General features: G+C 44.0%; 1 protein-coding gene across 2 annotated transcripts in view; it reads right to left on the bottom strand.

Annotated features, from left to right (window-relative positions):
* The window catches only part of lmo3 (LIM domain only 3), a 61,349-nt gene extending 41,365 nt beyond the window's left edge, over positions 1-19,984 (bottom strand). Inside the window, exons 1-2 of one of the 2 annotated variants that reach the window (XM_085435794.1) lie at positions 19,399-19,984; positions 14,800-15,013 (exon numbers count right to left, since the gene is read on the bottom strand). In XM_085435794.1, coding sequence (XP_085291920.1) covers positions 14,800-15,005 — 206 coding nt within the window. In that variant the 5' untranslated portion in view covers positions 15,006-15,013; positions 19,399-19,984. Of the gene's footprint in view, positions 1-14,799; positions 15,014-17,303; positions 18,040-19,398 lie in introns of those variants that run through there. The other variant, XM_085435793.1, reaches the window with a different exon arrangement.
* Between the last annotated feature and the right edge of the window lie 3,617 nt (positions 19,985-23,601).

Genomic DNA, 23,601 nt, shown 5'->3' with positions numbered 1-23,601 from the left:
GAGAAATGGCAGCCAAATGTGCTGCAGCCAGCATTGACTGTAGCCAGGCAAGACATGGAGCCCAGGCTTACACAGTGTCCATACAGGGCACTTTATTCATACACAACATTAAACATGACAAAAAACCCAACAAACAAAACCAACTAACAAAAATTGCTCTAAGCTACAGCTACAAGGCCTCCTGCAACGTAAAGGCACACAGCCCTTTGTGTCGTTCTTCAATCAGTGTCAAACCAACGGGTGTTAAGACCAAGTGATCCTTGAATTTAATAAAAGATGTCAAGAAACAGTTTTGGAAAATGCGAGTCCATCACATCACAGGTTACCAAGTCTAATCCTGTAACCGCGAATTGGATGGATGATGACTTTTGAGTTTAGTTTTGGTTTCTTTACTTCTCTGCAGTGGACGGATGCATCAGTGAGGGTGATGAGCTAGAGTACCGGGCTGTGGTTGGCTGCTGTGTCATGTGGTACAAGCAGAATCATCTATAGTTCAACGTGACAAATACCAAAGATTTGATTGTGGACATTAGGAGGACGCCTGTTTCAGTCGAGGGGGGCGATGTGGAGGAGTATTAATACCTTAGAGTACACAAATTTGTACATCGTGCACAGATAAATGTGTGTCAGCATCCCTGGTGTCGGTTTACACAGTTACTCTCATACTAAACTGACCTGTATGTGTGTTTTTCTGTATTAATGCATAACATCAATTTTTCTTTTTGTTTCTATGAAAAGTTTTCCAGTGAATAACTGAACAAATCTTATTTTTGATTTTCTTATTTTGCTGTAATAACGTACCTTACAACATAAAGCGACTGTTGTTGTGATTTGCTTCTCTATAAATAAAGTTGCATTGAATTGAATTAGTAACTTTGACTTCGTTTTGCAAAGAAAAATTTTTTACTCAGCATTTTTTGGAAGCCAGTCAAGTCCTTCAGGGAATGCAGTGATTGACTTGATGTGGTGATTTGGATTGAGGCCTGCGCCACCAGAAAAAGGCAGAGATCTGAAATATTTAATAATAATTTAAAAACTCTTTAAAAAACTATTGGCTCTGGTGGCTGCTGATGTTGATATTTTTTAAGCACTGCATTTTTATGTTACTATCATGACATTAAAAAAAACCCAACTCTCCCTAATTGTCTTAACTAAAGCCTTAAATATTAGAGCTCTCCTGCCTTAAAATACTCCCCACATAGCAGATTAAAAATAGGCTATACTTAAGACCCAAACCTGTCCTTAATCTGTAAAGCCTCAAGGATCATCAAGAGGAAAAGGGAGGCAGGTAATCCAGTAATATATGCATAGAAATGACCTGTGGCATTCCCCATAAAGATAGGGCAGTAAAGGTCAAATAGCCTCCAAACTGCACTAGAGTTTAATTAAAAAGACAGAAGTGCATTTTGAATTAGAATTTTGTAGTGGACGGGCACATTCACTGTTCAGTGAAAAGGTGAGCTGAGCCTGTACCTGCCCATAAGCCATAGCACCATCTTTCTATTCCTTTAATGTCAATATAGACCATTTTATTAAGACCATAAAGGTCAGTCTGGAAGGACAGAGGATATCAAATAAATGGGATGAGAGTAAAAACCACATAAGCTACCACTGGCAACTTAGTTCAACTGAGCTTGAGTCGTGTCAGAAGGTAGAGCAGCTGACAGTCTGGTGTCGATGACAAGAGTGGAACCCAGTTTCAGACACATGAATGGCTTCCCGGTTCTCATCTACATATGTTCCCCCAGTTCTACAAGCTGTTCGTTCTCGTGCCCACCCTCCCTGCCTGCCAGGCCCGGGAACCGCTGCCAGCCCCCTTCGATGCCTTCCCCAGACCGCAGCTCGGTTCATGTTGAAGCCTTTCACCTTCATCTACTAAAACGCCTTCAAACCTAAAATGAGGACGTGGAAGCTTCTTCAGCTCTAAGAGCAACTGGTGGACAGTCCCAGATTTGAAGCCCTATGGGAGTGTCCCTAAGTGGGTCTTGGACCCCCTATTGACCCTCTACCTAATCACGTGAGCCAAGGTGTGAAACTGGGTGAGGGTCACAATCAGCCAGGGTTTCAGGTGAGCTCATTGTGAAACCTGGCCCCACCCTATCATGTGATTTCCTGAGGTCAGATGGCCCAGGATGCGAGTGGGCGTTAAGGCGTCTGGGAAGACAGTTGGTGTTGTAAGCCCCGCCTCTGTTCAAAGATGGTCGCTCACAGTGGACATAGATGCTTCTTTCACTCCTCTCTCAAACCATCTGTCTTCTCTGTCCAACATGTGAACATTGGCATCCTCAAAGAGTGACCTTTGACCTTTAGATACAGATGGACTGCTGAGTCTTGTCCTGTGGAGGTGGCTCTTCTGTGTTGTGCGTTTGTGAAGTGGCTGTTTGGTCTCTCCGATGTAGAGGTCTGGGATACACCACATTGTTAAGTTTGTGTTTTGGAGTTTTGTCTTTGGGATGAACCAGTTTCTGAGCGTGTTGCTGGGTCTGAAGTAAACTGGGATGTCGTGCTTGGAGAAAACTCTCCTGAGTTTCTCTGGGGTAAGCCCAACTAGGATGACTGCATGTTTCAGAGGGAACCTGATTACTCCAAGTTTGTGTTCCAGAGGGTGGTGGGAGTGAAGGAGGAGGTACTGGTCCCTGTGTGTGTGGGCTTCAGGTAAACTTCAATGTTGAGGTTTGACATCCATGTTTGTGTCTGTAGATATAGAATATTTAGGACGTAGGACAAACCATACAATACTGTATAAGGCTCAGCCACCTATTTATTCCATACTTATTCTATACTTGGAAACAAGTGCAGCAATGTATTGAAACATACAGTGTACAAGAAAAACACAGTATTTCCAATTCACTGCCAGTTCCACCATTACCACTTTATTCTCCAATCCAGACTTGACCCTTTCTCAAGGTTTCTTGTAATTAATTAAGGTACTACTCAGGATTATTTCTCCAGGCTTCTTGAAGGACTTTCCAAAGCCTGGTCCAGGGCTTTCCATTAAACTGGTACTTGGTGCCACATGACCGCAGCAGTCATGTGTTGCACAGCTGTGCGCTACAAAGACTCAAAGTCCAAACATCTTTGCCTCCACTTCCTCTTTATTGTTCAGTGGACATGAATTGCAATTCCTCTCCCGGTTGAACATCACTTACACAACACTTCATTTTATCACTAGTGGCATTCCTGCGACAGAGAATGTGGTCAAAGGCCATTCCCCTGTTTCCTCAGTGGGCACCTGAATATACTAACCTTTCCAATATAAACGCAGTAGTTCATAAATGGCTCTCATAAGTTGATCCTACACTGCTTCAGTAATGTGGGGTCTGGGCTCAGGGGTGCCCATGTCTAACCCATTTCCTGTTTTTCTACCCAGGTATGCTTTGACCTCACTGGCAGTTGTAACGCTGGACCCGTTAAGCATAGACAGGACGCGGACGTGATGACAGCACTACTTTATTTTCGAATGTGATCACACTGTGGTTTTTGTTGTCACTGGGACACAGACACTCCTGTTCCGCTCTCACGTCTCTGCCCCTCTGACTGTCACTGTGAACATATAAAGAGACATAATCACACTCATGTCCCAGCACACCTGTTCACCCCGCCCCTGCGCTGCCCCGAGCTCACTGCGTCACCCCTCTGCAGCCGGCCAGAGACCACACCCACGCCACAGCAGTATGTTTGGGATCACTGTCATCCTGAAAAACGAAGCCGCTGTCAATCAATCCCCCACACTACTGTCTGCAGTGCCGAACCACGACGTGGCCTCCACCGTGTTTTACAGATGGCTTTGCACGGGTGGGGTGGCTGTAGCAGGTCATTTCCTCATTGGAAGGTTGGTAGTTTGATCCCTGGCTGCAGCCCAAATATCCTCGGGCAAGACACAAACTCAAAGCTGCACTCTGATACGTCCATCAGAGTGGGACTGTAGACAATAGAGCTTGTGTGAATGTGTGACTAAGGCAAGTTGTGCGCTTTGAATGCTCAGAGTAGCAAAGTGCTGTATAGGAACCAGTCGCATTTTAAATTTATTTTATCAACTTTCCTTCTGACGATGCTGTCTGTGTTGAGCGCTCAGTGGATCTGCGTTCGACTACTCCGCCTAGGCTGCACTGTCCAGCGCAGATCCAGTGAGCGCAGCGCAAGCTAGCAAGACAGAAGCTAAGCTCTTTGTAACATGGCAAATTGAACCTCCCCCACCCTCATTCAGATCTGACCTTTGGAACTATTTTGGTCTTCATGTGACGTATGACCCCGAAGGTAAGCGAGTCATGGACTAAAGTAAAACAGTATGTTGGATGTGCCACGCAATGCTCAATTACATGGGTGGGAACTAGTGTAGCTCGTTAACGTGTTGGCCGTCCAGCCCCACGCACGGGGCGATCCGCGGTAGCTCGTTAACGGAGATTGGCCGTGTTGTGGTGTTAAGGTCATTTCAGATTAACGCTGACAGCACTAGTGGGAACACAACGAATATAACTGCACATTTACTCCGACAGCATCCTAGTGCAAAGACAAGTGGAAGCAGACAAAAACAACAAGCAGCATGCTACAAACTTTACCCGAGTCATTTACAGCCGTTAGCACAGGATTCTCCTTATGGGGACCTGATATGTTTAATATGCTGCTGAGAATATAGCCCAGAAGAAGCGTATAGTAGAGCTTTTATTTTGAAAGAGCCATTTCTCTGTAATAAACTCTCTTTTCCAAAGATGAGGGATTCCTCAATCAGATAGATTTAGTTTTTTATCCCTTTGTTGTTTCAGCAACATTAAATATTAAAAACTGTACTTTTGAGTTAAAATATATATTTATAATTTGAATAAATGACAAATTAAAAAGGCATGAAAATTTTTTTGTATCGAAAAAACATCGAACCGTGACACCAAAGTATCGAACCGAACCGTGAATTTTGCGTATCGTAGCACCCCTAATATTTACTACACATTTGTCATATTTGGTTCCTAATTACTTTTTTGCATTTGGGCCACTTAAGGCTTACATCCAGCTTGTCCAGGGCAGAAGGCCATCAGTGCCGACTCACTGCAACATGTGGCCTACATCCACATGCTCACATTAAGAAGGGAGCCAGAATGGATGTTGATGGAGCCATGAATCAGTGGAGTTGGTCTAAAAAGACTGAATATTTCAGAATGTCGATTACGACCTTCAATTATTCACTTGAATATCCTGTTCTTTAAAAAACAAGTAATCACACACTAAACTGCTTGTTACATTATTATTATAAATGTAATGATGGAAACAATTTGATCCGAATGAGATTTAAAATACATGAATGTTAGAGGCGAGAGGCTTTTCTATTCGCTGTCTGCCCGCCCCTGCAGATAAAGCTTGACTTGATGTCACAGTCAGGCCTGACACTGATATGGAAACTGACAATGCGTCATGAGCCAGATAAAAGCATGATGCATTTTTCATTTGTATTTACACACAGGGTTACACAGTGACTGTGGAGTAGAAAGTTGATCTCAGTGAGGAGAAAATGTGAATGATTAAACTGACCCATCATGTACATGGAGGCTTATCCCTCACTGATAGCCAGCTTTTCCAAACATTAATAAATCCAGCAGTGTTGATGGTGCTGTGCATTTGCTGGCAGTTACAATCTTACTAAAACCACTGTAGAGGAAAATTGAAGTTGGATTAAAAAATGAATGAACAGATAGATAAATGAGTGTTTTCCTGGCGCTGCCTTTAAAACGGATGCCTACAATTTACAGTTTTCCATTAACAGATGCCCAATCGCCTTTCCACTCCTGCATCCAACCTTGGACTCCTCACATTAGCACCGACACGCACGCCAGTCTTCCTTTTCTGCACATTTTTAAACTCACATGTGTCAGTCTGTCTGCTCTCCATCCTCCGAGCTTTCATCCCTCTGTACTGTGGAAATCAAATATCAGCATAAACAGTGTTGTCATGCTATTACCAGTATCACCAGTGTAAGCTCTGGTTTCACAGGGGTCATAAAATAATCTTGTTGTATTTTCCCACATTCAGAGAGAGAGTGAAGCACAAAGATCATAGCTTTGACTGTGTTTGCATTTGTGCTGATTCTTCAGGTTTCCCCTGGTGTGTTTATTATTGTTGTTTTTAGTTTTTATTGCAGGTGTTGTGCTGGAGGATTACTATTTCTCTGCTGGTGGGACTACATCGTTCTGGGTTCCAGACGCCTGAAGAATTCTATTAACCTTGATTATGTCAGGCCTAATAACGTGTCACCCTGCTAAATAGAGTGGGGTTCACGTGGAGAAGGATGTGGGTGCATCATGCACTCGACAAAGCCAGCGGATTATAGAAATCTTCTTGTGATGTTGCTAACCTGAGTGGACAGATTGAGATAAACTAAATAAGTAGAAATAAAATAGTTAAGGTTGGTGTGTGTGTGTGATAGTGCAGTCACTGATTGCCCTGGGTGTGGCGGGCCCTGGGTCTCTTTGTTGGATGGTGGATGCTGCAGTTTGCTATATTTGCCATTCATTAATCCAAAGGCAGGGACCTCACATGACACTAGACATCCAATCAATTCAGTCACCTTGAACTTTGAAGATGAAAGAGTAACTAATCTCATTCTTCGCCGTCATTCCTGCTCCAAAATACTCCCCCCGTGTTACAGTCTGGATTGCTGTTGATCACAAACCGTTCACATCAAGTCAGTCAAGGACTTTTGTTCTCTGACAGATGACAGAAGCCGGCACTTGTCAGCAGGACTGGTCCTCAGCTTGAACAGTATTGTGTTTGAGCATCTTTCAATGCCAGTCTTGATCCGCAGTGAGCTCTTGTGCTCCCAGTAATCCCCGTAACCTGTCTTTGCTTTTCTTAGAAAATATAAAGGAATCTTTAAGTAAACTAAGTAAGGAATTAAAAAAAATTCCCATGTTGTTGCAGTATATTATATCTTACTTGAATATTGTATATTGTATATTGCATAGCTTTTTTTTGTTATACGTAAAATTGTATTGTATTTATTTAAATTTATTTAAATTTTTACTTTTTAATTATTTTATTTGCATTTTTCTAATCACTAGGGTTTGAGAGTAACGCAATTTCTATTCTGTGTATGTCCTGTACATGTGGCAGAATTGACAAATAAAGTTGACTTGACTTGACTTGACTATATTAATGACTAACCTCGTAATGTGGATGGATTATCTCAGTTGTTCTCCTGACTGAAGTTTGGTCCGTTTACAGCATCCTGCCATCATTCTAACCCTCAAACAGAAGACTTGCATAACATACATGTCCTACCTGCCACGGAGAACTTGTAGTAATGAGAATCGATCTGATCTTCATGTTACTCAGGGCTACCCTCCCGACACTGTTCGTGACTTGGGTATTATTCCAGTCTTGATGTACTCGTTTATAAAAACTGTCTCTTGACATTCTTAACAAACTACTTCTGACCTTTTATATAAATGCAGAGACAGAACGAATAAACCTCACTCTGTACCACCTACAGCTCTGTAAGGACCATCGGAGGTAATGTCCATGAAAATGGGAATTTATTAAGGTTGCTCCAGCTATTAATTGGAGATCTGATACTAGAGGCAGAGCCTGCTTGGCTTGTGCTGCTAAACTCGCTGTTGCTCCTCGACTTGACCAACAATCTTCTTTGTTCCTCACTTTTTGTGCTTTGCTGGAATTCAGCTTGAAAGAGCAAAGTTTATATTTCAATGATATTATATATAATATTTAAATAAACAGGAGGTTTGTCCTGTTTGCTCATTGAACTCAGTTACTGCACTGTTCACATAGTCGCCCGCCCGAGTGTCGAGTTTAACCCTCAAAGGTTGATCGTCATCACAAGGCAGGCGGCGTTTCGAAAGTGATAACTCAGGAACGAGGCAGATGTTTGAAACTGATACCACAGCTGTATCTACTGAAACTCTGACAAGTTTCAATCTCAATGACCTCAAGGTCAGAGGTCAAGTTCACACTTTGTCATGTTATTATTCCAGAATGAATTAAATTGATCTTCAAACACAGTACAGTGGTGCTGTGATTAGCACTGTTGTCTCACAGGAGGTCACAGATCCACCAGGCCGGGGCTTCCTGTGTGGGTTCTCCCCGGGTGCTATGGCTTCCTCCCACAGCAGGGCTACGTTAGTGTAAGTGTCAATGTGAGTGTGAATGTCTGTGCTTGTTAGCCCTGTGACAGACTGGCGACCTGTCCATACCCTCTCCTCCTGTGACAGCTGGGCTTCCCTGTAACCTCAACCCTTCACACAAAAACTCATCATGACAAAGTTTAAAAAGAAAAAAGTTTGCTTGAAATTCTTGTGAATTCTGTTAAATTCAGAACGATGAGTCTGACGGAGCTGCAGCACGGCTCTGTGGACAGAGGAGAACCTTCTGGAAGGGCAAACAGCACAACACCAATCAGGCCTGTGTGGGGGAACCCACTCCTAAGTAAAAGCCACGTGACACCTGGAGTTTTCCAAAAGGCCCCCAAAGGACCAGAAACCAAATCAACTGATTCTGGAATAAGACCATAAACTGACAAGAATACCGTCCGGATGGAAATGACGCCTCTGCATGATCACAAGCATCAATAACTCCACACACTGGTACGAAGAATGTCCCGAACAGTAACAGCACAGTAACACTAACAATCAGTACATGAGTATTGTTACTAACATGATGGTTGATTCATTTGTGCTGGCTAAGGGTGAAACTCACCGAAAGGACACGAGAAAGATTTGAAAAAAACGTTAGTGTGTCCTCGTTTTTATGATCGACGGTCGAATGCATTTAAGTAACGTACATGTTTTGTACTTGAGTATATCTCACTACTTCATACACCACTCCACTGCATGTCACATGGAAATGTACTTTAGTCTACTGCAGCTTTTAGCTTAAGCTTTAATGTTTTTAAAAGATGAAACCAGTGGCTCCACCTAACCTGAAGCTGTGGTTTGGGTAATATTTCACTTATCAAAGTGGACACGAAACACTCCACATATTCAGGGTCATTCACATCACGGAGCCCTGCTCTAAAAACTGTCATAGATTTAACTCCATCCATCTGCTTCTGCTTCTCCTTTTCAGGGTCGCGAGGGCGCTGGAGCCTATCCCAGCTGTCGCAGGGCGAGAGGCGGGGTCCACCCTGGACAGGTCGCCAGTCTGTCGCAGGACCAACACACAGAGACAGACAACCATTCACACCTATGGGCAATTTAGTATCTGCATGCGCTTATATAAATGTAACTTAAAGTTATTTAAAGTAATCAAAAAACAACATTTACATTGTACTGTGTTAACAAGTGTTTTAGGCATAAATACTCTGAGTACAGTCGAGGCAGCTCCTGTGTTTTTTCCTTCATCACATTCTGAGTTACTTTTAATAAGTAAGAAATGTATTACACACACTTTTCATGTGGTTGTTTTTCTGTGAGCTGCATTGTTTACACTGAACAGCTGATGGCACTGAATATACCTCTGTGACTGGACTGAACCAAACCTGCTGTCCTGAATGATCTACAGAGGAAACAGCTGAGAGCTGGAGCTAAAGAGCAAAAGGGAGGAAATATGAACAGTCTCATCCTGGGCAATCAGACGTCTTTCAGCAATAAGGTGGGAATGCTACTCAAGACCACGAGGGAATTCCAGGAGTGCAGTCTGTCAGTTGTCCCAGTAGAAACCACAGAGCACTGAACCTGCTGTAGAGTCATTGTGTATCACAGCAGGCTGAGCAAAGGCTGTAACTAAGGAGTTTTCAGGGTCATGTGATCCACAAGTTTTAAGTGTAATGTTAAAAGTAGAAACTCTAGAAGCACGGGACTCGATGTGGACACAAAGGTAGAGTGGGAAAAATAATACAGTGAGTTTAAACTAGTTTGACGGTGAGAACGCTGTCGAGAACATGTTTCCTGTTGGAGCTGCTGGTCGAATCTGAAGAGGGGGACGAGTCCAACGTTTTGGAGCCCAAACAGAAACAAAGGATCCTACAGGAGGAAGAAAAGTCGAGCTGAACAGCAGGTTTATTAGAAATGATCGATGGAAGATGGAAGACAACTACAATGTCTGTGTCTATCGTGGGACAGGATGTTGCCCACTGCTATCAGGGAAGACGATTTGAATTTAAAGAAACTAAAATACTTTTTAAACTTTTGTTTCAATTACGAATAATAATTGAGTCCGATTTGACTAATCAATAGTGCTTTTCATAACACACTGTATAGCACACACACATGTGCATCTGCATATATCTGTGTGTGTCTATACACGCACCAGGCACTTATTATTATTATTAGTAGTAGTAGTAGTAGTAGTAGTGGTCGTATTAACTGCAATAACAAAATAATTCCCAATTCGGGTTTAATAAAGTACATCTCATCTTACTCTCTCCTCTGGTCTGTTACTTTGCAACATCTAGCAGGGCAACACAGCAGACACACACACACTCGTTACTGTGTGCTGAATGCAACAAACATGACGCAGTGCAAAAATGCATGTTGTATGTATCACTTTTCAGAGTTTGATTTTGTAAAATTGTAGCAGAGCAGGAAAAGCAGAGTTTTACAGAACATTGGCCAACGACAGCATCCAAACATGAACTCTTACAGCAGGCATAGATCCTACAGTCCCATCCAGCTGTCACCCACTCTCACTGCAAAGATGAAAACAATCTCTCCATTCATAATTCATCTGACCAAACAGGTTTTATCAGTGGTCGACACTCAGCCAATAATACACACAGACTAATTAATGTAACAGATTACTGCTTCATCAGCAAATTAGGAGCCATGGCTGTGTCTTTAGATGCAGAGAAAGCTTTTGAACAGGTAAACTGGGAGTTTTCATTAGAATCTGCACAAATTTGGATGGTTCAGTCTTCATACATTGAATCTAAATGCAGTGTTAAGATAAATGATCTTACTTCCCAAACCTTCAATGTCAGGAGGGCCACCAGACGGGGCTGCACACTTCCCTCCTCACTTTTGGGTGTTTGTATGGAAAAACGTAGATGTTAAAGAAATTCAAAATGAAACTACAGACCATAAGATAAGCCTGCATGCTGACAATGTGCTGCTTTTCCTTTGGAACAAATAAACTTGTCTTCTTAAAACGATCACACTGATAAGTTCTCATCAGTATCAGAATACTCTGTTAGCTGGAGTAAATCAACCGGTGTGATCACCTCCACCACCCCACTGCAGCTGGGTAACATTACAAATTTATGTATACATTTTTCCACCAGCTATTGTTATGATCCAATGTTGTCAGTGTTTGTTTATGTGACTCCTCCCACCAGAGGATGGCTGTGGGTTTTTCCCCTTCTTCTCTTAGGAGGTGGACACCTGGGCGGAGTCTCTTCCTGTCCTGGGATTGGATAATTGGTTGATCACCTCCAGTATTTAACTACCGGATGACAGCCACCTGGCCCCCCCTCTCTACTAGCCTCCACATCCAACAAAGAGCCTGTGTTTTGAGTCATTGTGTCTTTGCCCATTGATGTGCAAGTATAACTGTGTGTGTGTGTGTGTGTGTGTGTGTGTGTGTGTGTGTGTGTGTGTGTGTGTGTGTGTGTGTGTGTGTGTGTGTTGTTAGTATCTTAATTTTGTAAATAGCTGTAATAGATTTGTAAAGCAGCAATTGTGTATTTTGTTCCCCTTGTATATATCCTTCACTGCAGCAGCCTGGTAGGCGTGAGGAGCCATTTTTGTTGATTGAGTTTTCTCCTGTTTGTCATTTAGAAACTTTGGTAAGTGAATTGTCTTGTTTTTCATTTGTGTAGGAAAGCATAGGGACCATCAGGGAGTTCTGTTTGTTATTTTTAACACTGCTCACTGCTGAAGCAAATAAATGGCTGCTTAGCACTTTAAAAGATACTGTTTGTTTTCTTGCTTTGGTGGAGTGGGAGTGGGAGTGGGCCAATTTCTTGTTGCGTTCAATACACGCCCAGACAAAGAACGTAACACTATTGAACTATATTCCTCTACTAAATATGGCAGAAGATGATATCACAGGTTAAATCAACTAAATGTTCTGTCATGGCATGAGAAGTGAATACAACATTTTCAAAATCTGGAATGAACAACAGCAGGTTTGTTGAATAGCAGCTGTCCACACGTGTATCCCAGCCTCAGCCAAGCTGTGCATCGTAGCCAAAGCTAACATGGAAACAAATACATCCCACATACAGTCCTCACTGCCCTATGCCCAGTTTGTATATTACTCAGTGGTTGGACGAGTGTATTTCTCTCTGGTCCGCACTGATCACTTCCATCACGTGGCTGGTGGTGCTCAGCTGCAGCCCCAGCTCCCCGTGTCTCTTGCTGGGGGTCTGCGTAAGTCTAGCAGCCTCCTGGGGGCCTGGGATCTGTTCTGGGGGATTCTCCTTTTTCTATTTCTTTGCTTATTGTTCAGTCTGGTGTTCGCCCCCCGACTGATGCAGCATAACATCCACAAGACAATATGAATAATAAAGTAAATAAATAAAACAAAAACGTTAACAAGAGGAGCCTACAGCGAGGCTACGGTGCTCCTCCCGGGAGAGCAAATATTTTTGACACAACAAAGGATTCAGACCATAATTCTGCTTGGACAGGACAAAAACCCCAAACCAAAACGCTGCATAAGGAACAATCCGTTTACTATTATTAATAAATTTGTCCATAGCAGTCAAACTGGCCGAGGATGTGAGAACATGATCACAGTGCAGCATACTGCAGCCACTTCTCTGCAAACAAAACCCGCTAACATCAGGTTTTGTGGGACGTGATGCTGATTCGGTCCGGGCATGCTCTCTCAGGTGTTAAACTCTAACACTACTGAGGACAACACCCACAACATGCTCATTTTACCCCTGTGATGCTATGACAGCATGAACTCTGCTACAGCTTCCATGAACGGTTTATTGTCAGTCCCAAAAGTTGAATCTGTTCATCTGAAACCAGCACCGCTGATTAACAATGACCATTGATCAGTGTGGCTGTTGATCAATGGTCATGATAATTTCCGTATTAATGACCATGAAACTGACGTTGCGGCTCACCGTTAGTCAGAGGTGCTGCTTTCAGTCATTATGCAAATGTGCCGTTTATAAACCTGCATCAGCTGAGACTGAAGTCTCATTCAGTCGACTTTGATGGAAGAGCTGCAAAGAAGAAACGTAACGCTGTCAGAAACCTTCATGTCTTCATATCCTACTCGAACTCCATTAAAACATTTAGCTAAAACAGAAGAGTGACCTCATCACAGCGCTAAGCATCGATGTGAAATTACAAAACTTTCATTCTCACAAATCCAAAAATTTAACAATTTCACAAACCGCATGCAGATTAAACTTCAAGGTTGTAATGGCGGCTCGCCATAAACTACAAGCTGATTTAACATGAACGTAACTTCAAAAACAACAGCAGCTGTTTCCTGACATCAGCCCACAGGAGGCCACGACAACACAGAAAGGATCGAACTTAAAGTGTTTCAGTATCTTCAGAATCGTCTTTGTGATGACGTAAAGTCAGAAATAGATATATTTGAAATTTTAATAATAATAATAGTTACATTCTTTAAAAAGATTTTAATTGGAAATAATTCATTTTTATTGGCTCCAGCCACCCACGACCCTGATGGATAATTAATGTTTGATTTATTCAAAAGCTTCTAACAAAGATGATTGTTAGAAGGGAAACACTTACTGTTGCTAATGTTTACTGCATTACAGTGGATGAAAAAACAATTCATTGCAGTGTTAAAATAAATAAATAATTAAAACCTTGTCTGTAAAATTAAAAAATGATTAGTTCCAGATTTTATTCCCATTTAAAGAAGTTAAATGATCCAGTGTTTTATTATCAGTTATACTTACAAATATACCAACGATTGTGTTCCTATACAGGAGCACAGAAACACTCGATTTCTGCCAAATAAAATCTTCTATTTCTATTTGTACGTATCGAAACTACAGTCTGTTCCAGTGAATATGCAGACTACTGAAACGCACACACTGATAAATAGATAAAATATTACACAAAAAGAGAGCATGAATCGTTTGGTCATAATGAAATGTTGCTGTGCACCAATTAGGTTCGAGAGATAATGAATTACTGTGACGAGGTTTATTGTTTCCGGTGCTTTGACTCTTTGTGACTGTTGTTACAGAATCACTAACTTATTTATTTTCTGCTGTTTTTGTACTTATCACACACGTGCCCACAGAGACAGAGTCTGAAAATGAAAATAAAATATTCACATTTTTAGATACAAACGAATAAGTTTCCTTTTTAAAATTTAGTAACAACAGTTCTTATGTTGCAGTTGCCGTCACAGTAGTAAAATACTCCACCATGTCCCAGTTTGTAGGCGAGAGAAGCTATAAAGGACGTGTCACTGCTAATGTGAAATAACGTTTCTATTTATGGGTCGGACTGTGCGGAAAATCAAGTAAAAGTTCTTCAGGCACTTTATTACCTTTTAACTTTATTAATCATGATAATGTTTCAATATCAGAGTTGCTGCCATTTCCAATAAAATCATCACATTTCAGCGAGTAGATACATTAATATTGTAACATCATGCTGTCAGTCTTTTTTTAAAGAATTATGTACATAACTGACCCTTGTTATTCCGATACACCGATGCAGTTACTACCTGGAACCAATTTAGGAAGATTGGCTCACACTCCTGTGATGGTTACTAGTGCCTGTTTAAAAAGATTATATATGAAACAAAATACTAAGAAGATAAAAATAAAATACACATTGAAAATACAATCGAACATTTAACACTTGGTGTGCTGCGTTCGCTTACTGCCAAAACGTCAGCGGTCTCTCTTACCGTAGGTAGTCTCTTCGACACAGGATGAGATTGGCTTTGGTGTACAGAGTGGATCCCACCTCGCCCAGTCTGCAATCACAGCAGGCACACTTGAGGCAGTCCTCGTGCCAGTACTTATCGAGAGCCTTCAGCAGGTAGCGGTCCTTGATCTTCCGGTTACAGCCGGCACAGCCTTTAGGCTTGGTGTCCGGCTGGACGGAAAGCATTTGTATACCTGGGAGAAGCACAAACAAAGCTTTAAAATCATCGAGCAGGTAAACACATGAAGGATCACAGAACGATTAAATGAAAAAAAATCAAAACCTGGATAAACAGAGAACTAGACCTCAAGTTACATACATGTAATGCACTGTTTAAAATCATGGCAATTAAGAACATTGACAAGAAAAGTGAAATAAGACATAAAATCAGGGATAATGTGCTTTGATTTTAATGCAGCCCTCAGTCTTACACTGTCGTGTTTGTACAGTCAGTGTTATCACAAAATGCTCAGAGTTACAGATTTGTTTTTTAATTGGGAACTGTGATGACATTTACTACATGTATGTATGTTGTAGGTATGTGTGTGTGGTGTTTTCCTTTATTTGGGAATATTTACAATAAGAGCTCCGTAGTGTAGTGGTTTACAGATCGGCCCCGTCCAGAGAAGACATAAATACCTTTGGGCTTTTGCACCTGTTGTAAGAAAAATCTGGCAAATCAAACATGCAAAGCTGCTGTGAATCAGGGAGCAGTTCAAAGTAGATCCAGAATGAGGTTTAGTGCAAAGACTGCAGCAGCTTCCATAAAGGTGTTACAGTAAAGACGAGCTGTGCAACATTTATAATTCAGACTGAAACAACAGTTTCCCTGATTAGCACATCAGTCAGAGCAGGATGTGGTGCATTGTCTGATTAAAGAAACACTTCTTACAGGAACCCGACACTTTTCTGACCTTAGCACACATGTTTGCCTTACATTTGATTATGTCCAGGCAGAGCAGCTTTTACACAACCATGAATGAAAACACTGAGTTTCAGTGCATGCCCACACAGACCCCACGCCACAGTTTCCCAGCTCTTTTGCACCTTAGTCTTTGGGGGTGTGGTTAGAGCCGAGGAGGTTTGCAGTGGCCTGTATTGTTTGGCCTGAGCTAACTATGGGAAGCCTTTGTTGGGCCGTTGAGGCGGTGAGAAGGTGGGGGTCACTGAGTTTTTGCATGAGGCTGGAATTAGTATTCTCCTGCCATTCTCCGAGGAGTGGCACGGTCCCACTCCCCTTTGTCCCCCACCCCCGCCCACACACACAGACCACAGTGTTTAAGCTGCATGTTTAGCTCGGGTCATCTTTAAATATTAAAACCTGTCAGAGTTTGAGGGCTGCACCGTGTCGCTGTAGTCGTTTGTCCTTTGAGGTTACTAACATAGTTTTATTATGTTAGTTGGCTTAGTTGTAAGTGCAGACTGATCAGTATTTATTACCAGATAACTTGAACCTGCTGTTCACTGGAATAAACACAGCGTCCTCTATCGTGTTTAAATGTCACATGAAAACTGCGTTGAATGTGTTCAGCAGCAGGAAACGATGCAGTTTGAATGACATGTGTTTACAAACTATTAATAATCTGTAAAAACAGATGTGCGTCCTTTTAATCTCCCACAAATTCTGTAAAAAGTTAGTTTTTCTCGCCGCGGTGCGGGAGGCGGCTCAGCTCGTTTGTGTTGTGTTGGGGCTGCCGATTTGTTAATTGGCTGGATTTAGAGAACGGAGCGCATGGCTGCTCCCCCGCGCCCGCTCAGCGGCACTGATCCGTCCGGCCTCGTTAACACTACAAAGTCCCCGCGACTCATTACCAAACCAAAAGAAGCAAGAGTTTCCACAGCCCTTTTACTGTGCCATAAACTCGGCAGAGAGGAGGGGAAGCACGGCAGGAATGTGGCCGCTTCGCTTTTTCGATTGCCGGGGAAGTGCTGAACAAAAGCTCCCAAAGAAAGCTCGGAGTACTAATCATATCTGTTCACTTGCTGCTGGCTCGTAGCCTCCCTTTCCCCCGTTCATTGTGGGCTTCTAAGCTGCTGCTGCTGCGCGTCCGCAGCATCATCGTGTGAATCCCGAACGAATGGAGGACGGCGAACAGAGACAACAACGGTGTTCCAGTGCGAGCTGATGCTCGCGTTTTCACCCCGAGTTTAATCACTGTTGTCGTGGGAGCGCATTATCGTTAGAGGCCAATGACGGATTTCACAGACTCGCATTTCCACGCACCTCGCACAAACACATGGAACAGCACCGTGTGGACCTGTCTGCCGTTTAATTACCGACAAACGCACACCGCTCTCACGCATTCGTGAGGTGCTCTCGATAAAATGAGGCAAGTTAGATAATGGATCGTTTCTAGCAAAAGCAGGTCAGATGTGAACGCGTCGCCTTCGACGCAGAGATGCTGTAACTTGTCGTCGCAGAACACTCCAAACACACAGAAAACGTTCCGTTCATACAAGCCGAAGCCAAAGAAAGCGTCTTACCGAAACTTTTCTCCCTTTTCTGCATTTGTTGAGCCGCTGGAGCAGCCGAAGCACCACCATGCAACCCGGAACCGCCTGGACCGGAGATCAGCTGTCTGCAGGCAGACTGAGATCAGGCTTTGTTAGAGAGGGAACAATCCAGCACGGCGGCCAAAGTGGAATGAAGAGAAGGAGAAACGCCGGCTAATAAAACGCAGGCGGATGCGTTTGCTCCCGTCGGGCGTCGCACAGTGTGTGAGAGCACGTTTATCGGTGCGCAGAGAGAGGCAGGCAGCGAATGACAGAACGACAAAGAGATGCTTCCCCTCCACGACACTGGCAACCTCATCACAGCGGCTCCTGCTGCATGCTGCTTGGCTCATCAGCAGGCAGAGCAGAGGTTACGCACAGCGGCTCCCTCACCGAGCAGTAAGCGCGCTCTTCCCAAACTCTTACACGTATGAAGCCTTGTTTTCGACGCTATTTCTGTCACCTTTGTTTTCAGTGAGGCTCATTCTTCTGATCACTCACCTCTCTCAGCAAGTTTCAACCGAAGCCTAAACTAAAGCAGCGAATTGAAGCAGCTACAGATTGCCAGAGTTGGAGCAACTGGCAGCGCAGGTCGCCACATTGACCTGGAGCTTGGAAACAAAGACTTCCAGGAGCGACTGCTTGGTGTGTCAGCAGCTAGCTACAGGTGGAAGCTGCAGGGAGCTCGGGTCTGTCAGAGACTGAAGTTTCTCTTAGTATTCTCCCACCTCCAGTCTTCTCAGCAGTGACACGATATGATCAGTTATTAGCAGCTGTTTTTAAAGGATGCCTCCCGTACACGCCCACTTTCTTTGATTTTGGAGGGTCTACATTATAGATACAGAAGCAAATGCAATAGTCCACGTGTAGGTAGAGCAGTTTACTCCTAACACTGACACTAATATTGAGATGAGCAGCTCTCAGAGAGTCACAGAGGTAACTCCTTGCATTGTTTATTTCAGCCTACAGTACATCTGCACAGGGTTCTAATTATTAACATTTAAAAAGATCAGTCCGAGTTTAAGCCCCCAAAAGAGAAAGAAAGCACTGTCTACTGCTTGCACTTTTGTTTGGTAAAAGACTAGTGTGAGAAAATGCAAACATCACAGTGCATATAATGGCTCTGTGATTACACCAGCCTGTGGCAAAGGGAGGTCTCCAGCTGGGTTAACATCAACAACTCTGATTATCATCTCGCCATAGTTGCTTTTAATCATTCTTGTATTAAAGGACAAATGCATTCGCCAGGTTTCCGTGTCAAGTCGTGCATCAATTAGCGACCTAGTTTAGATGAGACGAGGCAGCGAGGAGGCCCGAGTGTCACGGTATGGTTACCCCATACCTTCCTCCCCACCGCACCACTGCTCCCTATCACACACACAGATGTGTCATATAAATATGATGATAGACAAATGAAAGTGTGGAAGGCACTGAAGGAGGAGACACAAGTCAATAGTTGGCATGCAACTCCAGCCAAAAATGCAGCAATAATGAGTTGGGTCATAAAATGCTCTCCGCGCCATTATGAGTGATGAGATGCATTAAAGCTGACAGGGTATTACCTGCCAGTAATTAGGTTTTGTCATGGATTGAATTATTTCAAGGAGGCCTATCTCGGTAATCATGCAATCTGCTGCAGTGTGTGTGAGGCTTCCACCCCTCTCCTGGTGCCCTTCCACCCTCCTTTCACTTGCTGTGTTCAGCCAATTATTCATTCTCCGTATGAATATAAGATGAAGACAGAAAGCAGGAGTGTATGTGGAGAGCGGGGGGAGCGGTGAGCATCGCGCGGCTAGCCGGGTCTTGTCATGCACCATACAGTACTCTGCCAAACGCAAAACCGGAGAAAGGGGACTTCTGCTACACACTATGACCCCAACCATCAGCCTGTAATGAAGACACAAACGAACGTGCACCAACACCAGACACGCTCTGAACAGCCTTGCATACATGACATTTCAGCAGGAAGCAAATCTGCTACATTTCCATCCGATCTCTTCCCTGGGAGCTCAACCAGCTCTTTACACGCAGCCCTCGCTGGGGCTAAGCTTTGAACCAAGAGAAGCAGAGCACTGATAACACATACCTTGAAGGAGCTACAGCCAGGGATGCCCAAAACAAATACTGCCGTGGTTTCGTCTTCTGTGTTCTCTTGACTTTGAATGAAAATCTCCAGAAGGTAACTTTGTGAGAGCTCGGCCAGCTCCCGCTTTTCTAAAGAAAACTTTGCCGCCAAAGTTTTATGGTTTGATAACTGTTAATAGCTGAGCTTTGACCCTAAACTCTGCTCCCCTCGCTGCTCTGTGGCTCCTGCAGCTCTCTCACAGAGCATCCCTTTCCCCCTTCTCCTTCCCTGCTTGTATCTCTGTGTGTCTCTCTGTTTCTCTGACAGGGAAAAGCAGCGCACAGTCGAGCCTCCTCTCCTATTTAAGCCCCTCCACCAGGTCCCCAGTCAGCAGCACACTCCAGCTCATCCAAGAAGCTGACAAGCACCGTTAGGGAAGGCAGCGCATGTTGCTCTAATGGACCTCATTAAGCTCTACTTACAGATGTTCTCTTAACATAATTGATCTGCAGCGAGTTGAGAGGACGGCAACCTATTCCCCAGCCCCCAATTATGGCCCGGTAATTAGATCCCCAACCTCCAGTTCTCCACATTCACCCTTCTAACATTCCGAAATATCAAAGTATCTCTTTCTCTCAAAGCGACCACCCCTCCCTACACCACCTCACCTCCGTGTCTCCTCCCTCCTCCCCACAAGACACTATTGACAGTCAGATCTGCTAACCTTTGTAGTGTAGCCAGATTAGCAGTGAACTCACTGCTATTGACAGTGCTCACTCAGTTTTCTATTCCTCCTTTCTCTCTCCTTGCCTTTTCATCCCCGTTGGGAGACAGAGAGAAAGTGAGTGGCACAGATGGAGGAAAGGGAGAGCGAGCGAGGGGGGAAACTGAGTCGGCATACGCCATAAAACATCCTAATGGTAATATTTGTCTTCATCTTTTACCTCAAATAATTCCTCTGATGCCAACTTGGAATAGAAAAGGTGTTGGGTGGAGATGCCAGGAGCTACAGAGTCGTGATAATGTAGCTTAATAGTGCCAGTCAGTGTCACTCCTGTAGCCCCAATGTTGAAACAGAAAGCGGTCGAGTAGAATGTCCTACTTTTGCATCACGTAAAAAACAGTTTATGATGAAAAGTAATAAAATATTGTTCCCAGATCTTTAAGTTTTCACAAATGTAACAAAATAGTTTTTCAGGATGTCAGGAAACGGGACACATACTCATTTTACATCGAGTCCACTTTGGTCCTAACTGATCAAACTCAATCCCTGATCTCAACGTAAGCTAAAGAAGTGCAGTTTCAAACACATGCATTCATTTTTCTACATGATAAATGTGTCTAAGTAAAAACTTTGATGTTTATTGTTTTATATATATTCAAAAAAATTTGATGAAATTTAAAAACTAACATTTCTATTTCCAGCCACCAGGCTGAAGAAAGAGTCCCACTGGGCTTGGTTAGCCTGTGGGACTCCGGAGGCAGCTGACAGGTATCGACAGGCCAAGCAGAACGCGACGCGGGCGGTGGCGGAAGCAAAAATTCGGGTGTGGGAGGAGTTTGGAGAGGCCATGGAAAAAGACTTTCGGACTGCCTCGAAGAGATTCTGGCAAACCGACAGGCGTCTCAGGAGGGGAAAGCGGTGCTCTACCTGCACTGTGTGTAGTGCTGGCGGAGCGCTGCTGACGTCGGCTGAGAAAATCGTCAGGCGGTGGAAGGAATACTTCGAGGACCTCCTTAATCCCACTGACACGTCTTCTTCATCTGGGGAGGAGGGGAGAGACCCGCCAATCTCTGGGGGCGAGGTCACTGAGGCAGTTAAACAACTCCCTGGTGGCAGAGCCCCTGGGGTCGACGAGGTCCGCCCCGAGTTCCTGAAGGCTCTGGACGTTGTAGGGCTGTCCTGGTTGACACGCCTCTGTAACGTTCAGAATCAGAATACTTTATTGATCCCTGGGGGAAATTATTTTTTGTTACAGTGCTCCATTATAAACCAACATTAAGACAAGACAGACAATACACTAAGTAAGAATAGTACAATATATACATATATATACATACATAAGTCACTCATTAATAAATAGCTGGAAAAGAAACATGTGTAGCTGTAGCAGCAAACAGTGTGTTAAGTGGATGCGTTGTACAGGGAGATGGCCACAGGCAGGAAAGATTTCCTGTGTCGTTCAGTGGTGCTTTTCGGTAATCTCAGTCTCTCACTGAACGAGCTCCTGTGACTGACCAGCATGTCATGGAGTGGGTGGGAGGTGTTATCCAACATTGTCTTTATCTTGGACAGCATCCGCTGTTGCGTGGAGATCAGGGGCAGTACCCCTGGACTGGCAGACCGGGGTGGTGGTCCCCATCTTTAAGAAGGGGACCGGAGGGTGTGTTCCAACTACAGGGGGATCACACTATGGCAGGGTGCTGGAGAGGAGAGTCCGCCCGTTAGTCGAACCTCAGATACTGGCTCTGTCAGGGCTGCCCTTTGTCACCGATTCTGTTCATATTTGTTTGGACAGGATTTCTAGGCGTAGCCAAGCGGCGGAAGGCTTCCACTTGGGTGGTCTCAGGATCTCATCTCTGCTTTTTGCAGATGATGTGGTCCTGTTGGCTTCATCAGGTGATGGCCTCCAGCTCGCACTGGAACGGTTCGCAGCCGAGTGTGAAGTGGTGGGAATGACAATCAGCACCTCCAAATCTGAGGCCACGGTCCTCAGCTGGAAAAGGGTGGAGTGCCCACTCCGGGTCAGGGACGAGAGCCTGCCCCAAGTGGAGGAGTTTAAGTATCTTGGAGTGATGGGAGAAGAGAGCCGGAGATTGACAGACGGATTGGTGCAGCGGCTGCATTGATGCGGACGCTGCACCGGTCTGTTGTGGTGAAGAGAGAGCTGAACGTAAAAGCGAAGCTCTCAATTTACTGGTCGATGGTGGTTCGGGCATCTGACAAGGATGCCCCCTGGACACCTCCTGGGTGAGGTGTTCCGGTCATGTCCCACCAGGAGGAGGCCCCGGGGCAGACCCAGGACACGCTGGAGAGATTATATCTCTCGGCTGGCCTGGGAACGCCTTGGTATTCCCCCGGATAAGCTGGAGGAGGTGGCTGGGGAGAGGGAGGTCTGGGCCTCTTTGCTTAGGCTGCTGCCCCCGCGACCCGGCCCCGGATAAAACTGAAGAAAATGGATGGATGGACATTTCTATAGTAGACAGTGAAAAACAGAACCTTTCCTTTAATTCTTTATCTATTAATTGTAATGAATTAATGTAACGACTGTGGAGGAGCTCGGTATCAGCAGGAAAAGCTGTTAAAATTTATAAAGAAAACCAATTAAAAGCATGGCTGCCTTCATATTTTTCAAAGCCATGCAGGGGCCATATCCCAATCCTTGCTGGCCGATTCTGGCCCCGGGGCCTTATGTTTGACACCCCTGGTCAAGTTCAAGTCGAGAAAATTTGGTAACCTGACACTCAGCACATGTTATTAGTCTGTGTCAGTGACCTTCAGTGTTCATGTTAGAGACATGTGCCATTATAGACACACACACACACCAGAGGTGTGGACTCGAGTCATTAATTTTATGACTTTAGACTTGACTTGAAAAAATGTTCTAAGACTGTGACTTGACTTGGACTTTTACACCAATGACTTGGGACTTGAATTGGACTTGAACCGGTTTACTTGAAAAGACTTGATATTTCACCCCAAATATAAAATTTAACATGCATATTATATAGAGATTGAAAATGTGACGTCATTCACGGGTAGAACCGCAAAGGATTCTGGGAACTCGTGGCAAGCGGTACTAGCGCACGCAGGCTTTCAATTGAAATCAGTCACACAGCGATAAAAAGAAACACAAAAATGTCAAGAAGCTGTTGTATTATTAACTGCAATAGCCGGTCGCATGACAGCCACGGGAAGCCGACGGGTAAAGAGATCGGTTGTTATCGGATTACGTCGTTGAAGAGAAATTGTTCGAGCCATGTTTCCGAAGTAACAAAGAGGCGACTGGATTGCAGCCATTCAAAGATCAAATATAACGTCCTAGAACCCTCCAGCTCACAGGTTAGTCTGCTCCAAGCATTTACACAAAGGTCAGTCTGCTGTTGTAGTTAATGCGTCATTTTCTTAACATAATTGGTGATATAGGTTACAAGCAAGTCTGGCGCTGAACAGAAATTGTGGCGCTATGCTCCTTTATTTATTGTGTTTATTGTGCATAAATA

The sequence above is a fragment of the Copadichromis virginalis genome, linkage group LG17 (genome assembly GCF_057382275.1).
Source record: "Copadichromis virginalis isolate Kocher_CV1m ecotype Utaka linkage group LG17, C_Virginalis_male_GT1.1, whole genome shotgun sequence".
In the NCBI taxonomy this organism is placed as follows: Eukaryota; Metazoa; Chordata; class Actinopteri; order Cichliformes; family Cichlidae; genus Copadichromis; species Copadichromis virginalis.
Note: the sequence above shows the minus strand (reverse complement) of the source record. Positions and strands in the feature narration are given on the sequence as shown.